Source organism: Podarcis cretensis (assembly GCF_951804945.1).
Source record: "Podarcis cretensis genome assembly, chromosome: 13".
Lineage (NCBI taxonomy): Eukaryota > Metazoa > Chordata > Lepidosauria > Squamata > Lacertidae > Podarcis > Podarcis cretensis.
The window spans coordinates 17257046-17278818 of record NC_137182.1 but is presented as its reverse complement, the minus strand read 5'-3'; the positions used below and the strand labels follow the sequence as shown (position 1 = coordinate 17278818).

General features: G+C 43.5%; 1 protein-coding gene across 6 annotated transcripts in view; it reads right to left on the bottom strand.

Annotated features, from left to right (window-relative positions):
* Positions 1–3810: 3810 nt before the first annotated feature.
* The window catches only part of TLK2 (tousled like kinase 2), a 37455-nt gene continuing 19492 nt past the window's right edge, over positions 3811–21773 (bottom strand). For all 6 annotated transcript variants that reach the window (XM_079949501.1, XM_079949498.1, XM_079949499.1 and 3 more), the window contains 14 exons: positions 20475–20567; positions 19918–20028; positions 18751–18887; positions 17827–17979; positions 16281–16347; positions 15337–15434; positions 13461–13542; positions 12783–12874; positions 12098–12187; positions 11079–11248; positions 9530–9668; positions 8975–9086; positions 7918–8025; positions 3811–7041 (listed from right to left, as the gene is read on the bottom strand). In XM_079949501.1, coding sequence (XP_079805627.1) covers positions 6868–7041; positions 7918–8025; positions 8975–9086; positions 9530–9668; positions 11079–11248; positions 12098–12187; positions 12783–12874; positions 13461–13542; positions 15337–15434; positions 16281–16347; positions 17827–17979; positions 18751–18887; positions 19918–20028; positions 20475–20567 — 1626 coding nt within the window. In that variant the 3' untranslated portion in view covers positions 3811–6867. The remainder of the gene's footprint in view (positions 7042–7917; positions 8026–8974; positions 9087–9529; positions 9669–11078; positions 11249–12097; positions 12188–12782; positions 12875–13460; positions 13543–15336; positions 15435–16280; positions 16348–17826; positions 17980–18750; positions 18888–19917; positions 20029–20474; positions 20568–21773) is intronic.

Genomic DNA, 21773 nt, shown 5'->3' with positions numbered 1-21773 from the left:
TTCTTTGACTAGTGGCAGCAGAACCCGGCAGAATTCGGATGAGGCAATACAGATCTAGGCAGCTATTTTTTTTATTTTTTTTTTAAAGTTTCAAGGCTGCTTGGGATACTTCCAGCTCTTAGCATACATTCTGGAGAAATCCAACATCTTCCAAGACTAGAAATATTCCCTGTTAATAAAAACATCATTAGAAGAGATGGTATTTGCAGAGGTGGACTTTGGTAATATTATGCCTGCAGTGAAGACAAAATTTGGTGCCGTCCCGAAATATTATTTTCACAATAATTCCTTTTGGTACAGTTGCTTTTTTATGGATCTCAGTAGGTTTTCGTATAAATATAGGTATTACTATTACTGTTATTTTGTGTCCCCTTGGATTGGAGCTGGTATTTGCAAAACCATTATGTCCAACAGTTACCCTGGGATGTCCTTGTCCACTCCTTCGTGCTTCTGCTAAAAGGACAAGCACTGGGGAGGGGGTACTTAACATGACCCCAGAAGAAAACTAGATTGGCTTGGATAACATCGGTGATGGGCGAGAAGAGCCCTCGCTGACCCTAACAGAGTTATCTTCCTGGATTTCCATTGCTAAGACACAGAGGGGTCAGTTTAGAAAGCAACTTAGCAGCCACTTAAAATAGCAAGACACAGTTGGGAACCTTGTCAACACCTAGGTATATCCCAGGACAGGGATTTAGGGCTGTGCTCAGAGCCTATTTATACATGATCCAACACCCTCTCAGATGACGTCCACCTTCCAAGATCAAGACTGCAGTGGAAATTTCTGGTGTAAATCGGGTAAAGATGAAGTAACAAGATGGCTATTGGTGGACCAAGTTCTTCTCTTATCGTTCATACTGGAGACCCAGCTCTTCCAGGGTGTTGCAAAATTAGCTAAGGGGGAAAAGATGCAACCTGGTCATTCCTGTCCAATGAGATGGGTATTCATGGACCTGTTTCAAATTTGCCACTCTTGGTAGAATAGTGATCAGCAGCTCCCTGTGAAACACATGCCTGCCACATAGAATTGCTTTGAATTGCCACAGCTGAAGGAATATAAAAGCATATGCTGTTCGCATTTTGAATGAGTTGCTGTGCATATCTGTCTATTGCAGGCTGCATGCCCCTTTGACAGAAATGGATCCTCTCTTTTCTGCACAGCTTTTACCTCACTGACGGAGCTCAGTGAACATCCAAGATACTGTTAGATCTTTGGGATGGGGAACCTGCAGCCCTTTTAGATGTTGCTGAATCCCAACTTCCATCTGCTCGTCAACATGGCAAATAGGGACGATGGCAGTTGAATGGCAGAAGATCTGGAGAGCCGCCAGTTCCCCATCTCGGTCTTACAATACTACAAACCAGATAATACATCTGATGAAATAAAGCTCCCTTTAAAATATGAAGCGATCCTGCAGAATAAAATTTTATCAGTGTTTTCTAAACTTCTGATAGCTGAGACACATATATTCCAGGCTTTGAACTGGAGGTCACTTCATGGTTAAACTCCAAAATGTTTATTTTTTTATAATTTAGAAGTGAAAATGACACGGCCATAGAAGATTCCATTCTTCTGCACAATACTCTTCTGGGCTTGTTTCTGGCCTGGAAAGAAGCAAGCCCAGAGCAATTACTCGGGCTGAGATGACCAACAGCTTCCTCTGCGAAAACCTATTTCTGATGCATCCCTGTATTTGGGGGCGACTGAGTGATACAAATCATAAAACAAAATCTATGCATGACAGTAGCTGAGGTTGATCAGTAAGATGCAAGGCTTGAGCAATGAACAATGCTGGAAATGGTTTTAATGGAACAGGGCCACAGATCTTACGTTCTTGGATCTTTCCCCTTGATAATGCTTTAACTTATTTTTTTGCAGGCCACCTTGGCCTCTTCTCGAGGAATAGCAAGGTAGAAATGCTTGAAATAACAAAAGTGAATTATTTATGTGCACAATATTCCCTGTGAGTGCGCACTTTGGACTCACAGGTGTCTTTCTTGCAGGTCAAGGTAAGAGTGTTCACAAGTTACAAATTTCTCACATAGTATTTGCGATTACTCTGCCCTCTAGTGATAAAAGGAAGAATCTGCACTGGCAAGGCAAAATAGAAGAAATCTGCACGAGGCCTGATTCCACATACCATCACAAATCATAGAATTGTAGAGGGCCATGAGGGGCACCTAGTCCAAGGCAGGAATCTTTCACCCAACATGGGACTTGAACCCAGACCCTGAGATTAAGAGTCTCATGCTCTTACCAACTGAGCTACCCCAGGCGTGATGCAAGTAGAATTTGAAACCCAGAGCAACTGCTACAACCATGGTTGCTTTCGATCCAGTACAATCTACTGCTCTTTTATATAGATTCACAGAACCTAGGCTCTCATTTTGTAAGTGTAGAGAAAGAATCCAACCTTTGCAGTTCCATCTCTCGTATGCATATAGTCCCAAATCAATGTTCTATCATCGAGCAATCACTGATGGCAGGGAAATTATTTTTGCTCCTGGCGTCACTGTTGCCAAGGTTTCCTCCACCCTTTGTTTACAATTATATGCAAGACCAAGACTCCATGTATTTGCAAACTGCCAAATTTTGGAGCGTTTAAGAAGTAGAATTACAGTGGTACCTCGGGTTAAGTACTTAATTCATTCCGGAGGTCCGTTCTTAATCTGAAACTGTTCTTAACCTGAAGCACTACTTTAGCTAATGGGGCCTCCTGCTGCTGCCGTGCCGCCGGAGTACGATTTCTGTTCTCATCCTGAAGCAAAGTTCTTAACCTGAAGCACTATTTCTGGGTTAGCGGAATCTGTAACGTGAAGCGTATGTAACCTGTACCACTGTAGTTATATCAATTATGAACTCAAATGATCCAACAGAAAGTGTTGCCAGAACTATGACTCCATTGAGTATTTTTGTTCCCTTTGTGGATGGGTAACAGTAATAGGGACGCAGGTGGCGCTGTGGGTAAAAGCCTCAGCGCCTAGGGCTTACCGATCGAAAGGTCGGCGGTTCGAATCCCTGCGGCGGGGTGCGCTCCTGTCGTTCGGTCCCAGCGCCTGCCAACCTAGCAGTTCGAAAGCACCCCCGGGTGCAAGTAGATAAATAGGGACCGCTTACTAGCGGGAAGGTAAACGGCGTTTCCGTGTGCGGCTCTGGCTCTGGCTCTGGCTCTGGCCAGAGCAGCGATGTCACGCTGGCCACGTGACCCGGAAGTGTCTCCGGACAGCGCTGGCCCCTGGCCTCTTAAGTGAGATGGGCGCACAACCCCAGAGTCTGTCAAGACTGGCCCGTACGGGCAGGGGTACCTTTACCTTTACCTTTACCAGTATTTTATGGCACCTAAGCTGTTTGGGGACGCGGGTGGCGTTGTGGGTAAAACCTCAGCGCCTAGGACTTGCCGATCGCGGCAGGGTGAGCTCCCGTCGTTCGGTCCCAGCTCCTGCCCACCTAGCAGTTCAAAAGCACCCTTAAGTGCAAGTAGATAAATAGGTACCGCTTTATAGCGGGAAGGTAAACGGCGTTTCCGTGTGCTGCGCTGGTGCTGGCTCGCCAGAGCAGCTTCGTCACGCTGGCCACGTGACCTGGAAGTGTCTGCGGACAGCGCCTCTAGAGTGAGATGAGCACAGAACCCTAGAGTCTGTCAAGACTGGCCCGTACGGGCAGGGGTACCTTTACCTTTAATAAGCTGTTTGATCATTCTGCATTATCCTAACGAATGTGATACGCATTTGGTTCCTCAGGTTGTGCCACGTGTCTCTGCCCCATAGCATAAGGACCAACCAGCAGTTCAAATGCAACAAACCATCAAGTTCAGTTTCTTAAAACTTGTTTAATATCCGTATTTTTGTCTGCTGGGCAAAGCCAAAACAGTCTGGCCTAGTTTCAAGTTACAAATCCATACACATTTCCTCTTTCCTTTCAGTAAAATGAACAGTGTGGCAATAAAAAGGTTTTGTTACCTGAAATAAAACCCATTTCAGCAACAGCTTAAAAAAAAAGGGGGGGGGGAGAGAAAAGAAAAGGGAAAGTCACAGTCTGCGTTTTTCATCCAGAGAGATCTATCCTGCTTCTATGATGAACACCATGAAAAGATGTAGGCTCCCACCCAGGCACAATCAATAGTGACTGAAACAGCTGACAGTCACTATGTAAACTGGGGCGGGTGGGTGGAGAGAGGGAAAGAAATACAATTTATGGCTCAAAGGCAGGTTGGGCTTTTAGAAAACAAAATTTTAAAACTTCTTTTTAAGTCTCACTTGGGACAGGGTTCTCTCCACGAGTGATCAATAATTAGCTCCACCACAAGCTGGTAAATCCAAGTTTTAACCTGCCTGAAGTGAAAACTTGCTTTGGGCTAAATTCCAAGAACGGCAATCGGGAGGATAAAATGCTAGGACCGAGCGCTTTCCAGAACAGCATGCTTCAAGTCTTGAATTTAGCTGCAGAAATATAACACGAGCCCAACCCCAAACGGGCTGAGACAAGGGCTCAGCAAGCAGACAGCAGCTGTACTCTGCTGTGGCAGCCAAGACACCAGCGCCTGCATTTTGCCAGCTCACACATAGCCCCAAGCTGCGTTTTGGTGAAAAAATGACGAGTAACCGTGGACTAGAAAAACCCTAAATGGAATTAATATAAGACCTGGTTTTCTCCTAGGACAAGAAAAGGAGGTTGGGGTGGGGATGAAAAGACAAAAAAGTTGGCTATGTGTTTTATTCTCATGCTCAGAGGCAAATTGTGGGGTGGGGTGTTTGTGTGTGTCTGTGTGTAAACTTTACCAGAAGCCTTAACAATAGCCTAATGGTATGCTCGCCTTTCCCTCTGGCCCTAGAGTTCACTTACTTTCTGCCCAGTAGAAGGAGTCCAAATATCAGTTGTTCCACCAGAGGAACTAAAAAAAGCTACACCCTCAATTCTCAGGAACAAGTGAGGAAAACCCTTCTGTCCCCGAAGGTGGACTCATGGCACCTGTTTGGGGTGAGATTTCTTTCTTTATTTAAAAAAGCGTTATCTCAAGAGCCTTTTTGCAGGGCCTTCATTTGTAATGATGACACATCACAGTTCCTCACTTCCCTGCACAACTTCATTTAACGCCATTTAAACAGAGGCACAGGCTCGCCTCCTGATCAAATGGTACCTCATCCATCCTGGTGATTAAGTCATTGGATAAAAAGGAGGGTGAGGCACACACAAGACAGCTACACTCGGCCACCCAGGTCCTTTCCACCTGATCTGCAGGAGTAGCTAGAGATGAACGAACAAACCAACACACACACACATACAGCCTCCACTTCCCAGCTCAGCTCTCCCGCAAGTCCCCTAAATCTTGATATGGCTTGGTCCCCCTCACCTCACCCCTGCTACTTCTACTTGCACCCCAATCTGCAGGAAGCTGAGGAAGGAGGGTTGAGAATCATCACTTGTGGGTGCAGAATCGAAGTCCTGGCCAGGGTACCTGACCATATAGTACGGCTTTCAAGGTTTTCAGCAAACAACGTTTTGGCCACGTGCAGGAGTAGCATTCTGCCACAAGATTCAAGCAACTGGATTCTTCTTTGGTTTACATGTCTTTCTTAAAAGGTGAAGAAAAAGAGAGTCAAGGACCAAGAGCAGTAATGTAAAAAAGGAAAAAAAAAAAAAGCAAACTCAAAACTCTGATAAAGAAACGGAAACACAAAGTTTAAGATTTAAAAAAAATCTAGCTGTTCTTCAGGATAAGTGTCCTTTTGGGGTGTTAATGTAGGTGATGTTTCTGAGACAGTACAGAAAGATTTTTAAAAAAATGAAAATAAAGGGAGGGAGGAAGAAGGGAAGGGAGGTAATCTGTCTAGAGTTCTGTCATCCTTGTGTGTGTTAAAAGAGAATGCCATCACCCAAAAGAGACTTTAGTGAATGGATCCGAACACCACACGAGGAAAACATTGGGGGAAAATAAAAAATTAGAAACGCTTAGTTTTATTCTGAAGGGGGATAACCGTCAAGTACCTGCCAAAAAGCAGTTTTCTGGGGGGCTGGAGCGAGGACAGAAACCTATGTTCCTAGCTGTAACGCACCCTCTGCATTACATTGTACTCCTCCTTCACAGAATATGAGGCCAATCTAAAGAAAAGGGAGAGGGGGCTGCCACATTGACCTGCTAGTTATTTCACCTTCCAACCAAAACCCCCCCCAATAAAAGTTGGTTATTTTAAAACTGAAATTATTTGGGATGACATGCTAATGCTGGCGCTATCAACAGGCAGGATACTTGGGCTCCCTTGCAAAGGTCTCAAGAGTCCAATGCCGCTCCCTCAATGGAACCTCACAGCATTGAGCTCTGTGGGGTTTTTTTCCCCCTTTCCCCCAAATGAGATGTAGCCTAAACTTTATTTTGCTTTTCGTCTTGTTTTTTTTTAAAAAAAGAGGAACATATTTTTAAATATTGACAGTGGACCAAGTCCAGCCTCTTTACCCTGCTGCCAAGTCCGCAATTCTCCACACAGTGTGTGTGTGTGCACCCTGCATTTTGGAACCGCACCCGGGGTCCGTGGTGTTTGGAAGTTCACAGTACATGGAGCCATCTTTTCTCTCTGCTGCCCAGAGCGGTTAGTGCCTTTGCCGTTGCTCAGCACGAGACCAATCAATCTCCTCTTCCTTGGCCACTTAAGTTGGACTTAAGTCGCCATAGAACCTTGCCGAGAATCAATGATGCCTTGCTCTACGGATGGGACAAGAGCGCAAGAGGAAAACAAAGCACCGGTTTCTGGAGGCCGTTTTGTGGATTCCTTGCCAATCCCGAAGGCTGCTTCTCAAAACGTCTCTGACTCTCTCTCGGTTTTCTTTCTGCAGTTCCGGTTATATATATCTTTTTGGCCTATTGTTCCTGCTCAGTTTGAAGAGCTGTTATTAGAGGATCCAGAGGTTGAGGCAATGGCAGCCGCAGCCGGGCTGCTTGTTGATACAGATTTGCGGATGTGAGGGAGCAAGTAGGGGTCACATGCTAACTGCTGAACATCTATTCGATCTTCCTTCCGGTAGGCCAGGCAGCGCCTGATAAATGCCTGGAAGACAAACAGAAAGAAGAGAAAATGGGCATGAGAAGTTGGTACTGGTAGCTCTTTTCCTGAAGCAGAAGCAGGCTGGTTTTACTTAAATTTTTTTAAAAAATGATTAGATAAATAAATTGTGAGTAAAACACACCCTCCTTGGCATCCTGCAATTGTCTAGATGGTCATGGAAGGATCTTCCCAGGCTAAGCTTTTACCAGGCACCACTCTTCAAGTCTGGTGGAATGGCATAAAAAGCAGTAGCAGGGACTTCTTCCACCCTTTATTTCTGCTCCCTCCCTCAGCCTGCTGCAGTAAGCTGGTCCCCAATTTTACCCATCAGGCAACTGGGTGAGTTGACAACAGAACCATGGAGTGAAAGTGAAGAGACGAGTCCATTCGACTTCCAAAACGTTCAGAAACCAAAGCGCAGCTTCTGATTGGCTGCAGGAAGCTCCTGCAGCCAATCGGAAGCCCTGTCAGACATTTGGGTTCCAAGAACGTTAGCAAACCGGAAGACTCACTTCCAGGTTTTCAGCATTCGGGAGTCAAAACGTTCAACTCGCAAGGCGTTTGGGATGAAAGGTATGACTTTATCATCATCCTAGTCATGAACAGAAAGGGGGGCGGGAGTAAAGATCTGTTGAAAATAGCTCTACAATTTCCTCAGCACAAGCTGTGGACATCCCTGTAACCTCAGTGGAAACAGGAGAACAGGGAGCCCTCCTCTCCTGGTCGAAATATGAAGCATTTCTGCAAGTGGATAGGAAGAGTCACCCATTACTGAATGCTGCCATTTGAGTGAAAGCTAAAAAGGTGTCCTTCAAGTACAGATCGCCACTACATTTCCCCAAGCTTCTTTGCCGATACCAAATAGAAACACTCTCTTACCTTTGCTTCTGGCGTTACCACTGGCTTTGGAGGAAATTGCACCTCTGTTGCTTTCAGAATTGTGTTCTCCTGCAGAATATCTTGTTGAGACTGGTTGTGGCCAAAAGGCTGGGGAGGGGAGAGGGGGAGAGTGCAACATGCATATGTTAGAACACGGTCATTATTCACATTTCAACAAGAGGGATCCAGTAGGTTTCACAGAAATGTAGCCATATTTTATTTTATAAAAAAGCACATTAGGTTACTTTGTGGTGTATAAAAACTGTGGTGTAAGGGATTTTTGCTAAAAAGGTAGCAAAATTCCAGTATGAGCATGTTCTCAGTCAGGAAGTAAGATTTATTCATCCCATAGAGTTTCCGATCACTCAACATGCATCTCAATCATCGCTCCTTACCAGTTTGCTCCCCTCTCCTTTTCCTGTAAGCATCGGCTCTCTCACTTCCCAAACCACCCCATCCCAAATCAGTTGGCAGAACCTAGAATATTAATTAAATCAATGCTGCATTTAGGGGGTGCAGTGCTAAAGTAAGATGACTGGAGGAGAACAAGGCAATATTGGCCCACCTCCAGGTTGAAGGTTGGTGACAAAGGAGGGCATTTTCAGTTGTGCTCCTCATTTGTGGAATGTGCTTCTCAGTGAGCTCTGCCTGGCGCCTTCACTGATATTTTTATGGCTCCAGGTAAATACATATTTCCCTCAGGATTCTGATAGACTAAAATGATGTTTATAATTCACGTCCTTTTTCTTGTTTGGTGGTATAATATGGTTGCCTGGAGACCTTTGCGCAACAAAATTTAATTATTTAATTGAAGTTATAAAAGCTCTGTTTCCTGAGCACTGGAGCTTCTACTGAAGTTTCCTTGCACACGCTGAAAAATTCCTTCAAGTCATGACAACAACAAATGTGGTTAAAAAAATTAAACCAGAAAGCTTAAGTGAGTCTCAGGAACCTGAACTCTGTGCCGAAGACACCACAGAATTCAACAAAAAACTCAGTTGGCAGTTATGATTCAATAGTTCAGTAAATTCAGCAGCAGTCAAATTATTTTGCTTACCTTTCTGCCATAGAGGCACTGGTAGAATATTACTCCCACTGACCAGACGTCAACTTTATTTGAAATCTTTGGAGGCTCTTTCCCAACTACAAAACACTCAGGTGGTAAATACCTAGGGGACAGAGAAATTAACAGCTGCAGACTAGCCGTATTCATTTATATAGAAATCCGTATCTTTCCTCACTATCAACCTTCCATGCCTCTGAGTAGAAGTTACCAAAGGAGTGAACTCCAGTCATTTACAAGGTTGGAATCCTATTGCCACCCAGAATGACTGGGACAACCCAGTCAGATTGTTGTTTTTATTATAATTATTAGTGTTGTAAGGATGTATGTATTATATTTTTTGGTGGCATGAGATGCAAGCACTTGGAAGAGCTGTTCACCTTAACACAGTTTTTCAAGGTGGGCTCCACCATAGGTGCAGGGGCAATTCCAAGCAGCTTTCCCCCCCATAAAAAATATATGACTTGGCCCGCTCAGCTGAATAACCTGTTCTTCACATTCTACGATATTATGGGTAGTTCAGTGCAAGAAACAGACCAGGGCACCCACCAGTAAGTGCCAGCCCCTTGCGATGTGAGCTCCATGCCATCGACTGAATTATAACTGTCATCATCCATGATCTTTGAGAGGCCAAAGTCAGTGATCTTAATCTCGCCGCATGCAGTACCATTTACCAAGAGGATGTTACCTGGAGAATAAAAAAACAAACAAAATTTCTAAGTGAATATGCCCATTACATTTTGCAGGCGGGTGGGAGGGGGTTGCTGAAGCAGCAGCCTGTTACAAATGAGAATTCAGAAAGAGGTCAAATACACTTATTTATTTTCAGCCAGGATGACAGACCACCTCCAAAAAGCGACCATATCAGAACCTCCCTCTCCTAAACAGTAACAGAGTGGTTGGGGTTCCTCTGTTAAGGTCCAGCCCCTGTCCTAAGGCAACCATCTCCCATCCATCAACCTTCTCCCACCTCCTGTTTAAAACATTTACCCATAACGCAACATGACACAAGCAGAGCATAGGAATAGAAATTGCTCTTTGCAGTTGAAGGCTCTGACATGAACACAAAAACTTAGGAAGAGCCCCTGTTGGATCAGGCCAAAGGCCCATCTGGTCCAGCACTCTGTTTTAGCAGTGGCCAACCAGATGCCTAGGGGAAGACCCCAAGCAGCTCCCGAGGGCAACAGAATTCTCCCACTTGCAAATTCTCCCAACAGTGGAGGCAGAATGTAACTTCTTCCTATTCACTTTCTCTACACTATGCAAGCACTGCTATCATGTCATTTCCACCCCTGCCTTTTTTCTATACTGAAAAGCTTCCCATTGCTGTAACTTTTCCTCACCGGAGTTGCTCCAACCCCACAAACACTTTGGTTGTCCTTTTCTGAACGTTTTCCAGCTCTGCAATATTCATTCTCAGGTGAAGTGCCAGAACTGTACACAATATTCCAAGGGCTATCGCAGTGTAGATCTGTATACCGATATTAAGATACCGACAGCTTTGTTTTCAATCCCTTTCCTACAGATTCCAAGCACGGAGTTCGCCGTTCTCAGTTGTCACATACAAGTCAACACCTTCGTTGAGCTACCTGCCCAATTCCTGGTCAGTCGCCACCAGTTCAGACCCCATGAGCTTATACGTGAAGTTAGAAACACCCCCCCCCCCAATATGAATCCCTTACTTTGCTTACACTGAATTGCATTTGCCATTTCAGTATCTGTTCACCCATTTCGGAGATATCCTTTTGGAAGTTCTCATAATCCCTTTTTGTTTCAACTACACAGAACTATTTGGCATCACCAGCAAACTTGGGTACCTTACTGCTCACCCCCCTAATTTAGAACATTTATGAACAAATAAAAAGCACACATCCACTTTCTACATCCTTCCATCGAGAGAGCTGTTCATTTATTCCTGTGCTCTGCTTCACATTCCTTACCCTGTTACATATACATGATAAGATCATGCAATTATGGGCACTGGAAGCTTGCTTATTACACAACCAATGAACACGGCAATTCTCACAACAGAAATCTGCAGAATACAGAGTGCCCTGCCCCACTTTCTCGTGCTGTTTCAGACCCACTATCAACATACCTGGCTTGAGATCGTAGTGAATAATGGGTGGCTTGATTTCATTTAAATATTTTAATGCGTTCACAATCTGCATGATAATAGACCGGGCTTCCTTCTCAGTCATTAATTTGTGCTGTTTCAGATAGAAGTCCAGATCGTTCCCCTCACAGTATTCTAACACTGTACAAAACCTGAAAGAAGTGAAGTCAAACATATTGGCTCATTATAACAGTGCTGCAAAGTCTCCTCCCTTTCTATCTGCAGGAATTTTGTAGTTGCAACTAGGGGCTGGCTTGTAACAAAACACCACTTTCGTCTCACTGTGATAGGGTTACACCAGTCAGTTATCCTGGAAAAAAATACTCTTAACTTACTTCAATTTGTTTAATTGGGTCAAGGGTTTTATCAGAGATTTAAGATCTTGTTCTCTGGATAAACAGGAACTTTTCAATTACCGATTTACATCCTGGCCTTCTGGCCAAGGCCTCAAGGCATCACAAAACTGAATCCATTAAAAGCAGCATTGATAATTTAGACAGCAAAGTAAATTAACACAAAATAAATAAAATCACAAACCAATCTGCAATTACAGCATCACTGCTAACTTTATTTTGACTGAAAGTGTGTCATTTGTTATTCTCAATGGGTCCGGTGGTTCGAATGTGGGAGAGTTTTTGTAATTTTTGTAATAGTTACAAAACCTACTACAGCTTTGTTTCCTTCCACACACACTGCTGCACATTCAATCGTGGCAATTAACAGGGCAGCAAGGCTACAGGATGCCCTCTGCCCCGTTCAATTCCTTGCTGCGTGGGAATTCATCCCACATTGAAAGGGAATACATACTGTGGAGTGAGGGGTACCCTGAACAACACAACTGATCTCTTTTATAAACCCCTTTGTATTCTAAACCCTTGACACAGAATGTCTTACATGACACACGCCCCACTTTCACATTGAGCTCTGAGCAATAAGATTCCCAAGCACAGTCATTCAAGTAGCCGGGTTTACGGCAGAATTGCAAAAAGAGCAGCACTTACGAGTCAGTGTCCAGCGAGAAATAGTCATAAAGCTTAACTATACGAGGATGATCCAGCTCTTTATGGATTCTGTATTCTCTACATGCGTGCCTGTAACAGCAAGGAAAACGTCCTTATTTAATTTAATTTTCTTATTCTCAACTATCCACCTAAAACTTGGGGCAGTTTACAATGACAAAACTTTAAAAAAAAAAAATCAAACAAATCAGACCTAACATTTTTGTAAAATCACTAGAAATGGACATTTTGACCACCAAAACCCAATGCTATCGCACAGTTGCATTTCACTATATTTCTAGCAATAGCTCAGGCAAGAGAATATAACTTCACTACCAGGGTTGTGATTCCAGGACAATGAGGAACCTACAGAGATGCTGAAGTGTAACCTGTTCTTTTTCAGGGGTCTTTCTCTGCAGAGTCCCTAAACATTCTGCTCTTATCCCTCTCCTTTTCCAAAGCAGTTTCAGCTCCCTTCAAGTCTTGCTCCTTCAACCATTTATTGTGCTAACACGGGCAGAAACTAAGGGTTTTTTTTTGGTTCACAAGAATAGAACCACCAGCTGTTTTTCAGACAGAAGCAATGAACCTCTTTTACTAACCACATTGTCATTTTAGAAGTTATGCCTTTTTTTTTTAACCCCCCCCCCCAAACCTTCTCTGCAGTCCAGCATCCAGAGTTACTTACTTATGGTAGTTCTCTTTCTTCTCATCCCTCCAGTTTTTATTTAACTGATGGATTTTTACTGCTACATATCTCTGTTCCGTTAAATCAAATGCCTGGAAGATGAAGGAGAGAGCTGATTCAGAATACTATCAGAGCTGACACCTCGACCCTAAACAAATTTCACTTCCTTGCACTGGGGGGAAAAAGTCAGCAATTCCAAACTGATTTTAAACGATTTTGTGTGGATGTTGAACATTTTCTTTGAGACACCCCCACATAGTATTTTAGTAGGCAAATAACTTCATACATAATGCTGTTCCCCAATCAGATTCTTTTTGTCAATAAGGATGTGAATTTCCCTTAGTATGCTTGCTTATAATGCAATTGCTCCAATATGAATGCATATATATATATGAACGTACATGAGTGTTTGCAAGTTCATATGAATGCATTTATAAACCTGGCACCTCCAAAGTGAGATGAATATGATTCAAATTTAAAAACAAGGGAAGCCACCCAGCTGTGATAAGCACTTGAACATACCCTTTATCAATTCATGCTGAATGGTGAGGATCTCGGGCAGAGGTCTGTCCCACCTTTATTTCTTGAGATGCCAGATAATTAAGACACTGGCTTCAGAGTCATTTTATCAAGGAGTCAACTTAGGACAGCCAATCAGCCAAAGGAGATCTAACTTACCTTATATACTTCACTAAATCCGCCTCTGCCCAGGAGATGTAGCAGCAAGTACCTGTCATTTAGTGTTGGGTGGTCTTTAAATCTGGAGAGGAGAGGAGAGATTATTTTATTTATTCATGCAGCACCTGTAATATCATGATCTTCAGCTGAATTACTCAGAATAGTGATTATCCTGGGCAAAAGGGAATTTCTCTCGGTTTTGAGCCAAGTACAGTGGTGCCTCGCAAGACGAAAAGAATCTGTTCCGCAAGTCTCTTCGTCTAGCGGTTTTTTCGTCTTGCGAAGCAACCCTATTAGCGGCTTAGCGCTATTAGCAGCTTAGCGAAAAGCGGCTAAGCGGCTATTAGCGGCTTAGAAAAAGGGAGAAAAAAAAGGGGGGGGGAAATCGCAAGACTCGCAAGACGTTTTCGTCTTGCGAAGCAAGCCCATAGGGAAATTCGTCTTGCGAAGCGCCTTGAAAAACGGAAAACCCTTTCGTCTAGCGGGTTTTTCATCTTGCGAGGCATTCGTCTTGCGGGGCACCACTGTATACTAGTTCTCACACAATCTGTAACCCAACAAATTGTAGAGCTATGCACCTTTTAGATTTACATGCTGCTTGGAGGCACTACAGCCACTGCACAACTGGTGAGTGATCAGGAGCTTTGAGATTACGGCAGTAGGGCACCTACAAGAGCAGGGAATACAGAGGCCTGTATTTTGATCATATCAAACGCTGCACTAGACAGTGTGGCAGGATATGTGTTACATCTCCAGGGAGATCTACCTATGGTCAGCCAGCCACAAGCAGCAGGTGAAAATGTAAAGGGGCTAGAAGAGCTTACTCCAAATCTCAAACAGATACTGCATTTGTTAATGATAGGTCAAGCACAATCTAGATTGTAAGCTCCTTTTTTGTTTCCTGATGTTCCACTGTAAACATTTATGACACTGTATTACTACTAAAACAGCTAGCACCGAGTTGACCCGTACAGCATCAGAAGTTAAAGGTGACAAGTAAATGATGTCTTTAAAAGTGTTGACTACCATGAGCTATTTAAAGAATTATGTGGGGACATTAAACTGAAACAAACACAACCCTAAGGGTACAGTATGGTTTGTCTATAGCAGGTATGGAAAACCTGAGGCCCTCTTATCATTCCTGACCATGCTGTCTACAGAACCGTCCAAATTTCTTCAGTGCTTTTGCTTGTTAGACATATCACTCTGTGACAGACACCAGAGTACTGGAGCCTCTCTCTGATCGGTGACAGAGTCAGCTAGCCACAAAGGGGGGAGGAACAGAACTGGGGGGGGGGCAATAAAAGGAGCAGTTTCCGAGGGAGTTTGATGGGGCTGGATTTAAGATGATAGGACAAAGGTTCAAGTTAAGATATAGGGTTTTATTGGAGTTGTGAGTTAGGGAGTGAGATAAGGAGAAATGGTTCACTATCGATAGCGAGAGGACAGAACCTCGCAGCTTGGATACGGAGACTGGGTAGGGGGTCTGGGAAAGGTATACAGACAGGAGTGTTCTGGGAGGGCTGTGACTGAACCGGGAGAGGTAGCCCTTGTGGGAATACAGGGTACATGGGTCTCAGTATAACCAGGAGGGGAGAGTTCTTCTAGGTACTGAAGAATCCCAAACCATTAACAAGGGGTGAGGTGATCCCTTGGGTCTGTTATACTATTAAGAAGATCTCAGGTGTGGGGTGGTTAAGAGAGTGAGTAACAGAGGAGACATGCTCCTTGCTCATGAACCAAAGTATTAATCCGCGACATTATTAATTGTTGGTATTAAGTGGCAAGTCCACTACACACTCTTAAGCAAGAAAGACATATTGTAGCGATTTGGTGCCTAGCCACTTTGGGCAGCTTTCTTATGCCCAATACTCACTGTGAATTATCTTCATTATGTATCCTTTTCAATTCCCTGATATGTAGATTTCTAACCCTCTCTAACCGCTCCAGTTCTGCCTGGATCTCTGCTTCTTCCTACACAAAGGAAAACATCACTTTAACAGCTATACCAAAAGTTACATTTAAACTCTGTATACCTGACCAAAGGAACGCGTTTGTCTTGAACAACAAAGCAGTTGTAGGCAGGGGAAAAGTTAAGCATTTTTACAGATTCTAATGGTGTTCAGAAAATGTACATGACTACTATGGCTTTCAACTCCTAAAATTAAGGGTTGTATCTTGTTCCTTCCTGTCGCCTCCTGCTGAGATGATTCAATGTGAACCAGTTATAGTAAGTACACCTTCCATCTCAATAAACATGCTTTTCTTGTGAAACAATCCTCAGGCCTAGACTTTTACTTCTCTGGACTAGATGATAGTGACATGCTCAGCACAATCAGGGCAAAATGACTCGGGAAATCAGTCCTTTGTGGACAGAATACAGAGCTACTAGAATAGGATTGTCTGAGCAGTGTGGAAAAGCTCTAGTCTATTTCACAGCTACTGGGCTAAGAACTGAGGCACTGGAAAGGAACAAATGCCACGGACAGTTCTACTACTTATTTCATTACTGTGGGAATCAACTCGTTCCAATCAGTGCTTTTTCAACAGTATGTTGATCAAGCTCATCTGATTAAGCAAAACGAGACGATCAGTAAAAAGAAAACAAGCTTCCCCTGAAAAGAGCTTGCCCATTGCTCCCAATCTTCTCCTGCAATGTGCACAAGCAAGAATGTTGTTTATAAGAGCTAGTATTTCGGTCACTTCAAGGCATGTTAGACTGCATTGGGATTAATGCTGAAGAGTCATACAGACACAAAACACAAGATGGCAGCTGAAACCACTGCCCCTTTGAAGTCATTTTGCAATACATTATTTTACCTTTTTAAGATGTCCTAGCCGGAGTTTGAAGATTTCCTCCTGTTCATGATATTCTGCTAACGTTAACCTGCACGTGCACAAAATAAGTGGTCCAAAAGATTACTCTGAAGAACAAATAGCAGGATAGAGGCAGGTGACAAAAAAAAGAAGACAGGCCTGGGACCCATTCCTGTTTTCACCTTTTCATTTTTGTAACACTTTACTGGGGTTTCCTATGCCTACTGAATACAGCAGAGTCAGGCCACTGGTTCAAACCCAGCCCAATATTGTCTAGTATAACTACCAGCACTCCAAGGCAATCAAGGCAAGTGTGTTTCCCAGCTCTGCTATGAATGTCTTAAAAAACAACAACAGAGGTGCCAAGGATTGCTCGCATATGTTTCACTTAAAAATCTTATGCTCTATCACTGAACTAAGTCCCCCCTCCTCTTGTGCTTGGCATCCATCACTCTGCCCTTTCAAGCATTAAGGGACTGCCCCAACTAAGACTCCACACTTACTAGGGAACAGGTGAGGAACCTCCTTCACCCATTGCCCAGGGATGCATTCCTTTGGGGTTAATGTGTAGGAGGCCAAATACCAGCACAGGGTGCTAACACCACCCCAGACATCTATCTATCCACCCCCTTCCTCTCATTCACACAGATCCTCCGTCTTCGACTTATTTCCCTCACCCATCTACAGAGAAACAACCCCCTACCTAGCAGGTGTTGCTCTTTTAAGGAAGACCCACAATGTAGCCCTTCTAAGAAGCTGCCTGACTCTCTGTTATTCTAAGCCTCCTTCATCTGTTTCACTTCAGAAGTGCCCCCGCCCTGCCAAAAGCACTTGCTTTTTCCACCTCCTCCTCCAGGCTAATCACTATGTTTTTCAAAGAACTTTTGCATCTCTCTCTGCAGGAGAGGTGCTGAGCAGAAGGACACGGGCAGATTGTAAGGACGTGGTCCTGAGTGTCATTAAACTGAGCTTTTACTAGGCAGAGTACAATATCTGTCACACCAGTTTTCGTCCATCACTTTATGAAAGGTACAGTGGTACCTCTAGTTGCAGACTTAATCCGTTTCAGGGTGACGTTCACACCCTGAAAAGTCCACAACCAGAGTGCCTCTTCTGTGCATGTGCGCGGCGCAATCAAGCGCTTCTGCACATGCACGAAGATCGCTTCTGCACATGTGCACATGGCGAACATGCCGCGTTCGTAAGCTGAAAGTCTTTAACAAGAGCGGAAAGCAACTAGAAGTACCACTGTACTTACTTTGAATGATGTGGAATTCGGTGTGTGTACTTGCGCAAACAGAAGTACCTTTTCCAATAGAAGCAAGTTTGTGGCTGAGGCAAAGCCAAATATTAACAGCAACACTTTCAAACCAACTACTAATTATTTTAAAACAACAGGTGGACTGCAGAAAAAAGGCTCCAATAATTTTGTATGTTTTGGGGAGATCTACTGTGGAAAACCTGAGAACTTCAGCCATAAGCTATTCTTTGCATTTCAAGTGACTCATAGAAAGCAACCTGATTTTTTTTTTTTTTTTGTGGCACTTACGTTTCATTTTCCGCTCCATTTGTCTTGTTTTTACGCTGCTTCTGCTCATTGGTTGCGGGAGGGGCCTGCCCCATGGCAGGTGGCTTCCGCTTTGCTAACATTTTCCGTTGCCTTTCTATCTCTTCCCTTTGGGAATTTATCCTCTCTTGTTGCCTAAACAAAAGCAGGACATGCACACAAATTAGAGAACATAATATAATACATGACATAGAGAAGTGGCTCGTCTTCTGCATTCTAGGGCAAGCATATTAGAAGTGCTGGTTTCTGGTCATATTTGCTACAACATACCATATTCTATGTTACAGAAAACATACAACCCTGAATTTTTGCAATGTATAAAACTTGGGACAAGTGTCAGTGATGCAACTGTTGTGATCACATGAATACCACTCTATCAGGAAGGGGGCAATGGCAAGTTTTATAAAGGTGTGATGGAGGCCTGCACATGCCTTGACTTACTCTACCAAATTTGCAGGCTGTCACCTGCTACTCCTGGTTTTCACCCTTATGGTACTGTATATTTAAGTGTTAGAATGCCTCTTCATGAGGCAATGTTTACTGGGGCATCTACTGATCAGTGGTAAACACAGGTGTATCTCAACATATATTTAAGACGTGTTATTGTATATGCAGTTCTACAGCTCATGGCTTTGTGCAGCAATACTATTACTTAGCAAAGTACATCCCTGCCCCCCCCCCCAAAAAAAAATTTTAACAACTCTGTCTGGATTTTGGAAATATGGCGACCCTATTGTTAAGTATGTCACCTGCCCTGAGTCCTGGCAAACAGGGTTCTTTAAAAAATGTACATGTTTTGTAGAAGCACCTTAGTTACACATGGATTCATGAAAAGGACAAGTCAAGTAACTGCCTGTACACTTTGCTGCCATGAGAAAAGGCAGAAGTTGCAGTTAAGGCACTTACTTGATAAGGTTCTGGAAAGCGTAGCCATCTGTCCACTGCTCAGTGTAAGACGCTCCGTGCCGCACCGTAGCAAAGTGACCCAGTCTCAGCCGATCCTGCATACTCTTATCTCGACATGCCATCTTTTCCTGCTTTGACTAGGGAGAGAAGGATAGTATGAATCAACGCTGCCACAACTGGGGTTCACCACACTGCTAGTCAGTCAATGAGGACCGAAAATATGAACGATGCAAAGTTTAACACTCCTCAAGTGTAGAAAATAGTCTGTCATGTGCAAACCTGTGACCTGCATCTGGTCCCTTACATGTGGCTTAGCATCTGGTTCTTTGTAAAGAAAAAGGGCTACATACACACATTCAAACCAAAAGGGCTGCATGCATATGCCTGGAAGGGAACAAAATGGGAGATTTCCATCAAAATGAATGGTAGCTTATAGCCTTTTGAATACAATTCAAGCAGGGCCTTTTAGGTCAGAGCTGAAGGAGGAGGGGAAAAAATGGCTCTTTATCCATGCATCAATTCTAAACAGCAAGAGATGTTCTCAATGGCTACCCCACTGTAATAAACATCACAGCCCAAGCCACACTGTCTTCCTGATGCAACACAGCCTGGTTTTGAGGTTTGGCAAGTTTCACTGCTCACCTTTCTGGTGTTGTAAATGTCATTACAAATTTGACTCCACAACCCAAAAATAACTTTTGGTGATGGTGAGCATTTGTTCTAAATGTACCTCCATGTGACAAGGTCTGAATTAGGATTTTCAGTGGGTTTCCAGGATATAGTGGGTCACTAGGAAGGGGCATACTCAAAAGCAATGCTCATAAAAGATGGTGGTAGTTATACTACAATAAAAATGTGGAAGGGGGCTGTAGCTCAAAAGCAGGGGAAGTGTTTTGCAGAAAGTGCCAGGGTGGACTCAAGCCGATCTGACTCAGTATAATATACCTTTGCATGCATGTCCATATGAATACGATAAAACAATGTCCTCGTCGGCCCAGTACATTTGTGCAAACTTTACTCTAATTAATGTGTTCATCAATACCCCCAAGAATGCAAGTTACAGCAGGATACAAGTTCCAACAAAATGCACAGAACTGAAGGGCTGGGAGGAGAGAAGAGGGCAAAGGTGAGAAGGTTGTAAAGGGCAATTTAGAAGCCAAAACTTACCTTTTCTATAAGAAGCTTCTTGCTCATTGTCACACATCTATTCAACCGTTCTTTGTACTTCTCAAGCATTTTCTGTTGTTCATCTATCTGTCGCCTTAAGTCACAGTTTGCCTGAAAATGGAAATAATGCTAAGTAGGTAGCCAAAACAGAGAACAGCCAAAATCTCAATTGAACGGCATGCAGGCAGAGAGGGAAATGATGAAGATGCTGTAGTTGTCAAAATATAGTACCAGAGAACATAGAAGGCACCACAGTGTCCAACTGTTGGGCCATGGAGGAATTTTAGTCATTTCACATTTGTATTAAGTGGTATAGTCATAAGAATTTTTTTTTTTTAAAAAAAGGTTCTTTGTTTGAATAGAAAACAAATTCTTCATTGGAATAATCGGGTTCTGCAAGTACATGGTTGGGTGCTTCAAGAAATCCTAGCCCACCTACAATTTAATCATATTACTAACAAGTTCCCTATGTTATAGATACATTCTCTCACTTTACATTACTGCTCTATGTGTTAAAAAAATATATTATTTTTAGTATGGTGTACAGGCGTACTTACTCTCAATAGGTCATCTATCCTGCCTTCTTTCTTTTCCAGGTCAGAGTTCTTACTGTTTTCTAGTGCAGATATTTTTTCTACCGTGAGATCAGACTGCAAGAGGAAGAGGGAAAGAGCTCAATGTGAAAAATCACCCAAAAAATAACCCTAACCCTAACCCAAAAGGTGATTGGGTGTTTTAGGGACAGAAAAGCATGTCAAACACTAGTCTTTTGTTCCTTCGTGACCAATGAATGGAACAACCTAAAATTATGGAGAAAATGTTTTCCCTTACAAAAAGCAAACCAAAACATCAGGCAAATGGTACAACTGGAGCTGAAATCTTTTCATATCTGTCATAAAAGCCTTCTCTAGTCCCTAAGGGGAAAAAAGGGCTGAGATTTCCCAAGTGTAGCAAAGCTGGCAGAACTCCATTCTAATCCTGGTGATGTGGGGTCATGGGGGGGGGGGAAAGCAAGCGACAAGCCATACAGGCCGGGGAACCTGTGGTTCTCCAGATGTTAACCCCTGACAGCAAGGCTAATGGTTTGGGATGGTGGGAGATGTAGTCCACCATCATCTGGATGGTGCAGGTTCCTCACCTCTATCTTACGGCATAGTTTGTATTCCCTGAAACTTTGTGGGAAAAACAGAATCACACCCCTGTCGCTCAGCACATTAAATCTATAAAGGGTATGAGAGGCAGGGTGGGTAGGATTGTGTGTGGAGCTGACACGCCTTTTGCAGACATTGCCTATGAACATTTTAATCACGCTCCTCCCAAAGCATGCTACATCCATACAAAATGGTGTGCCTTTGAGCAAGCCACTTTCCCCTCAGAAAAGCAGCCTACCTTTCAGGGGGTATTGGGTCTTTTTCTACCTATTTTCGGTTGGTCACCTTTTCAAAATGCAACACTGCCACAAAGCTTTAAAACTGAAACCACAGCTGGGTTTCACAAGATCCTATCGTCTTCAATGAGAAGATCAGAATCTGGGTACTTATTTCCCTGAAAGGCAGCTTTCTTCACCAATACCAAATTCCCCCTCCGTTATATAACCAGAAGGGTGAGTTCTGGGCAGCTGTCTCACCTCCACAATGCAATGGTGTAGCCCCAAGGGGACCCCTCCTTGCACACCCCAGACTCATCTACAATTTAAAGGGACAGATGCACATGGGATCCTCGGCAGAAAAATCCATGTGTAAGGGTCCTAAAAGTTTGAAAGCCACCGTTTTATATGGTTGCCCTGATCAGAGGCCTCTTAGTATGAATAGGAATTTTGAAGAACACATGGAAATCCCATATGCAGGCAGATTCTT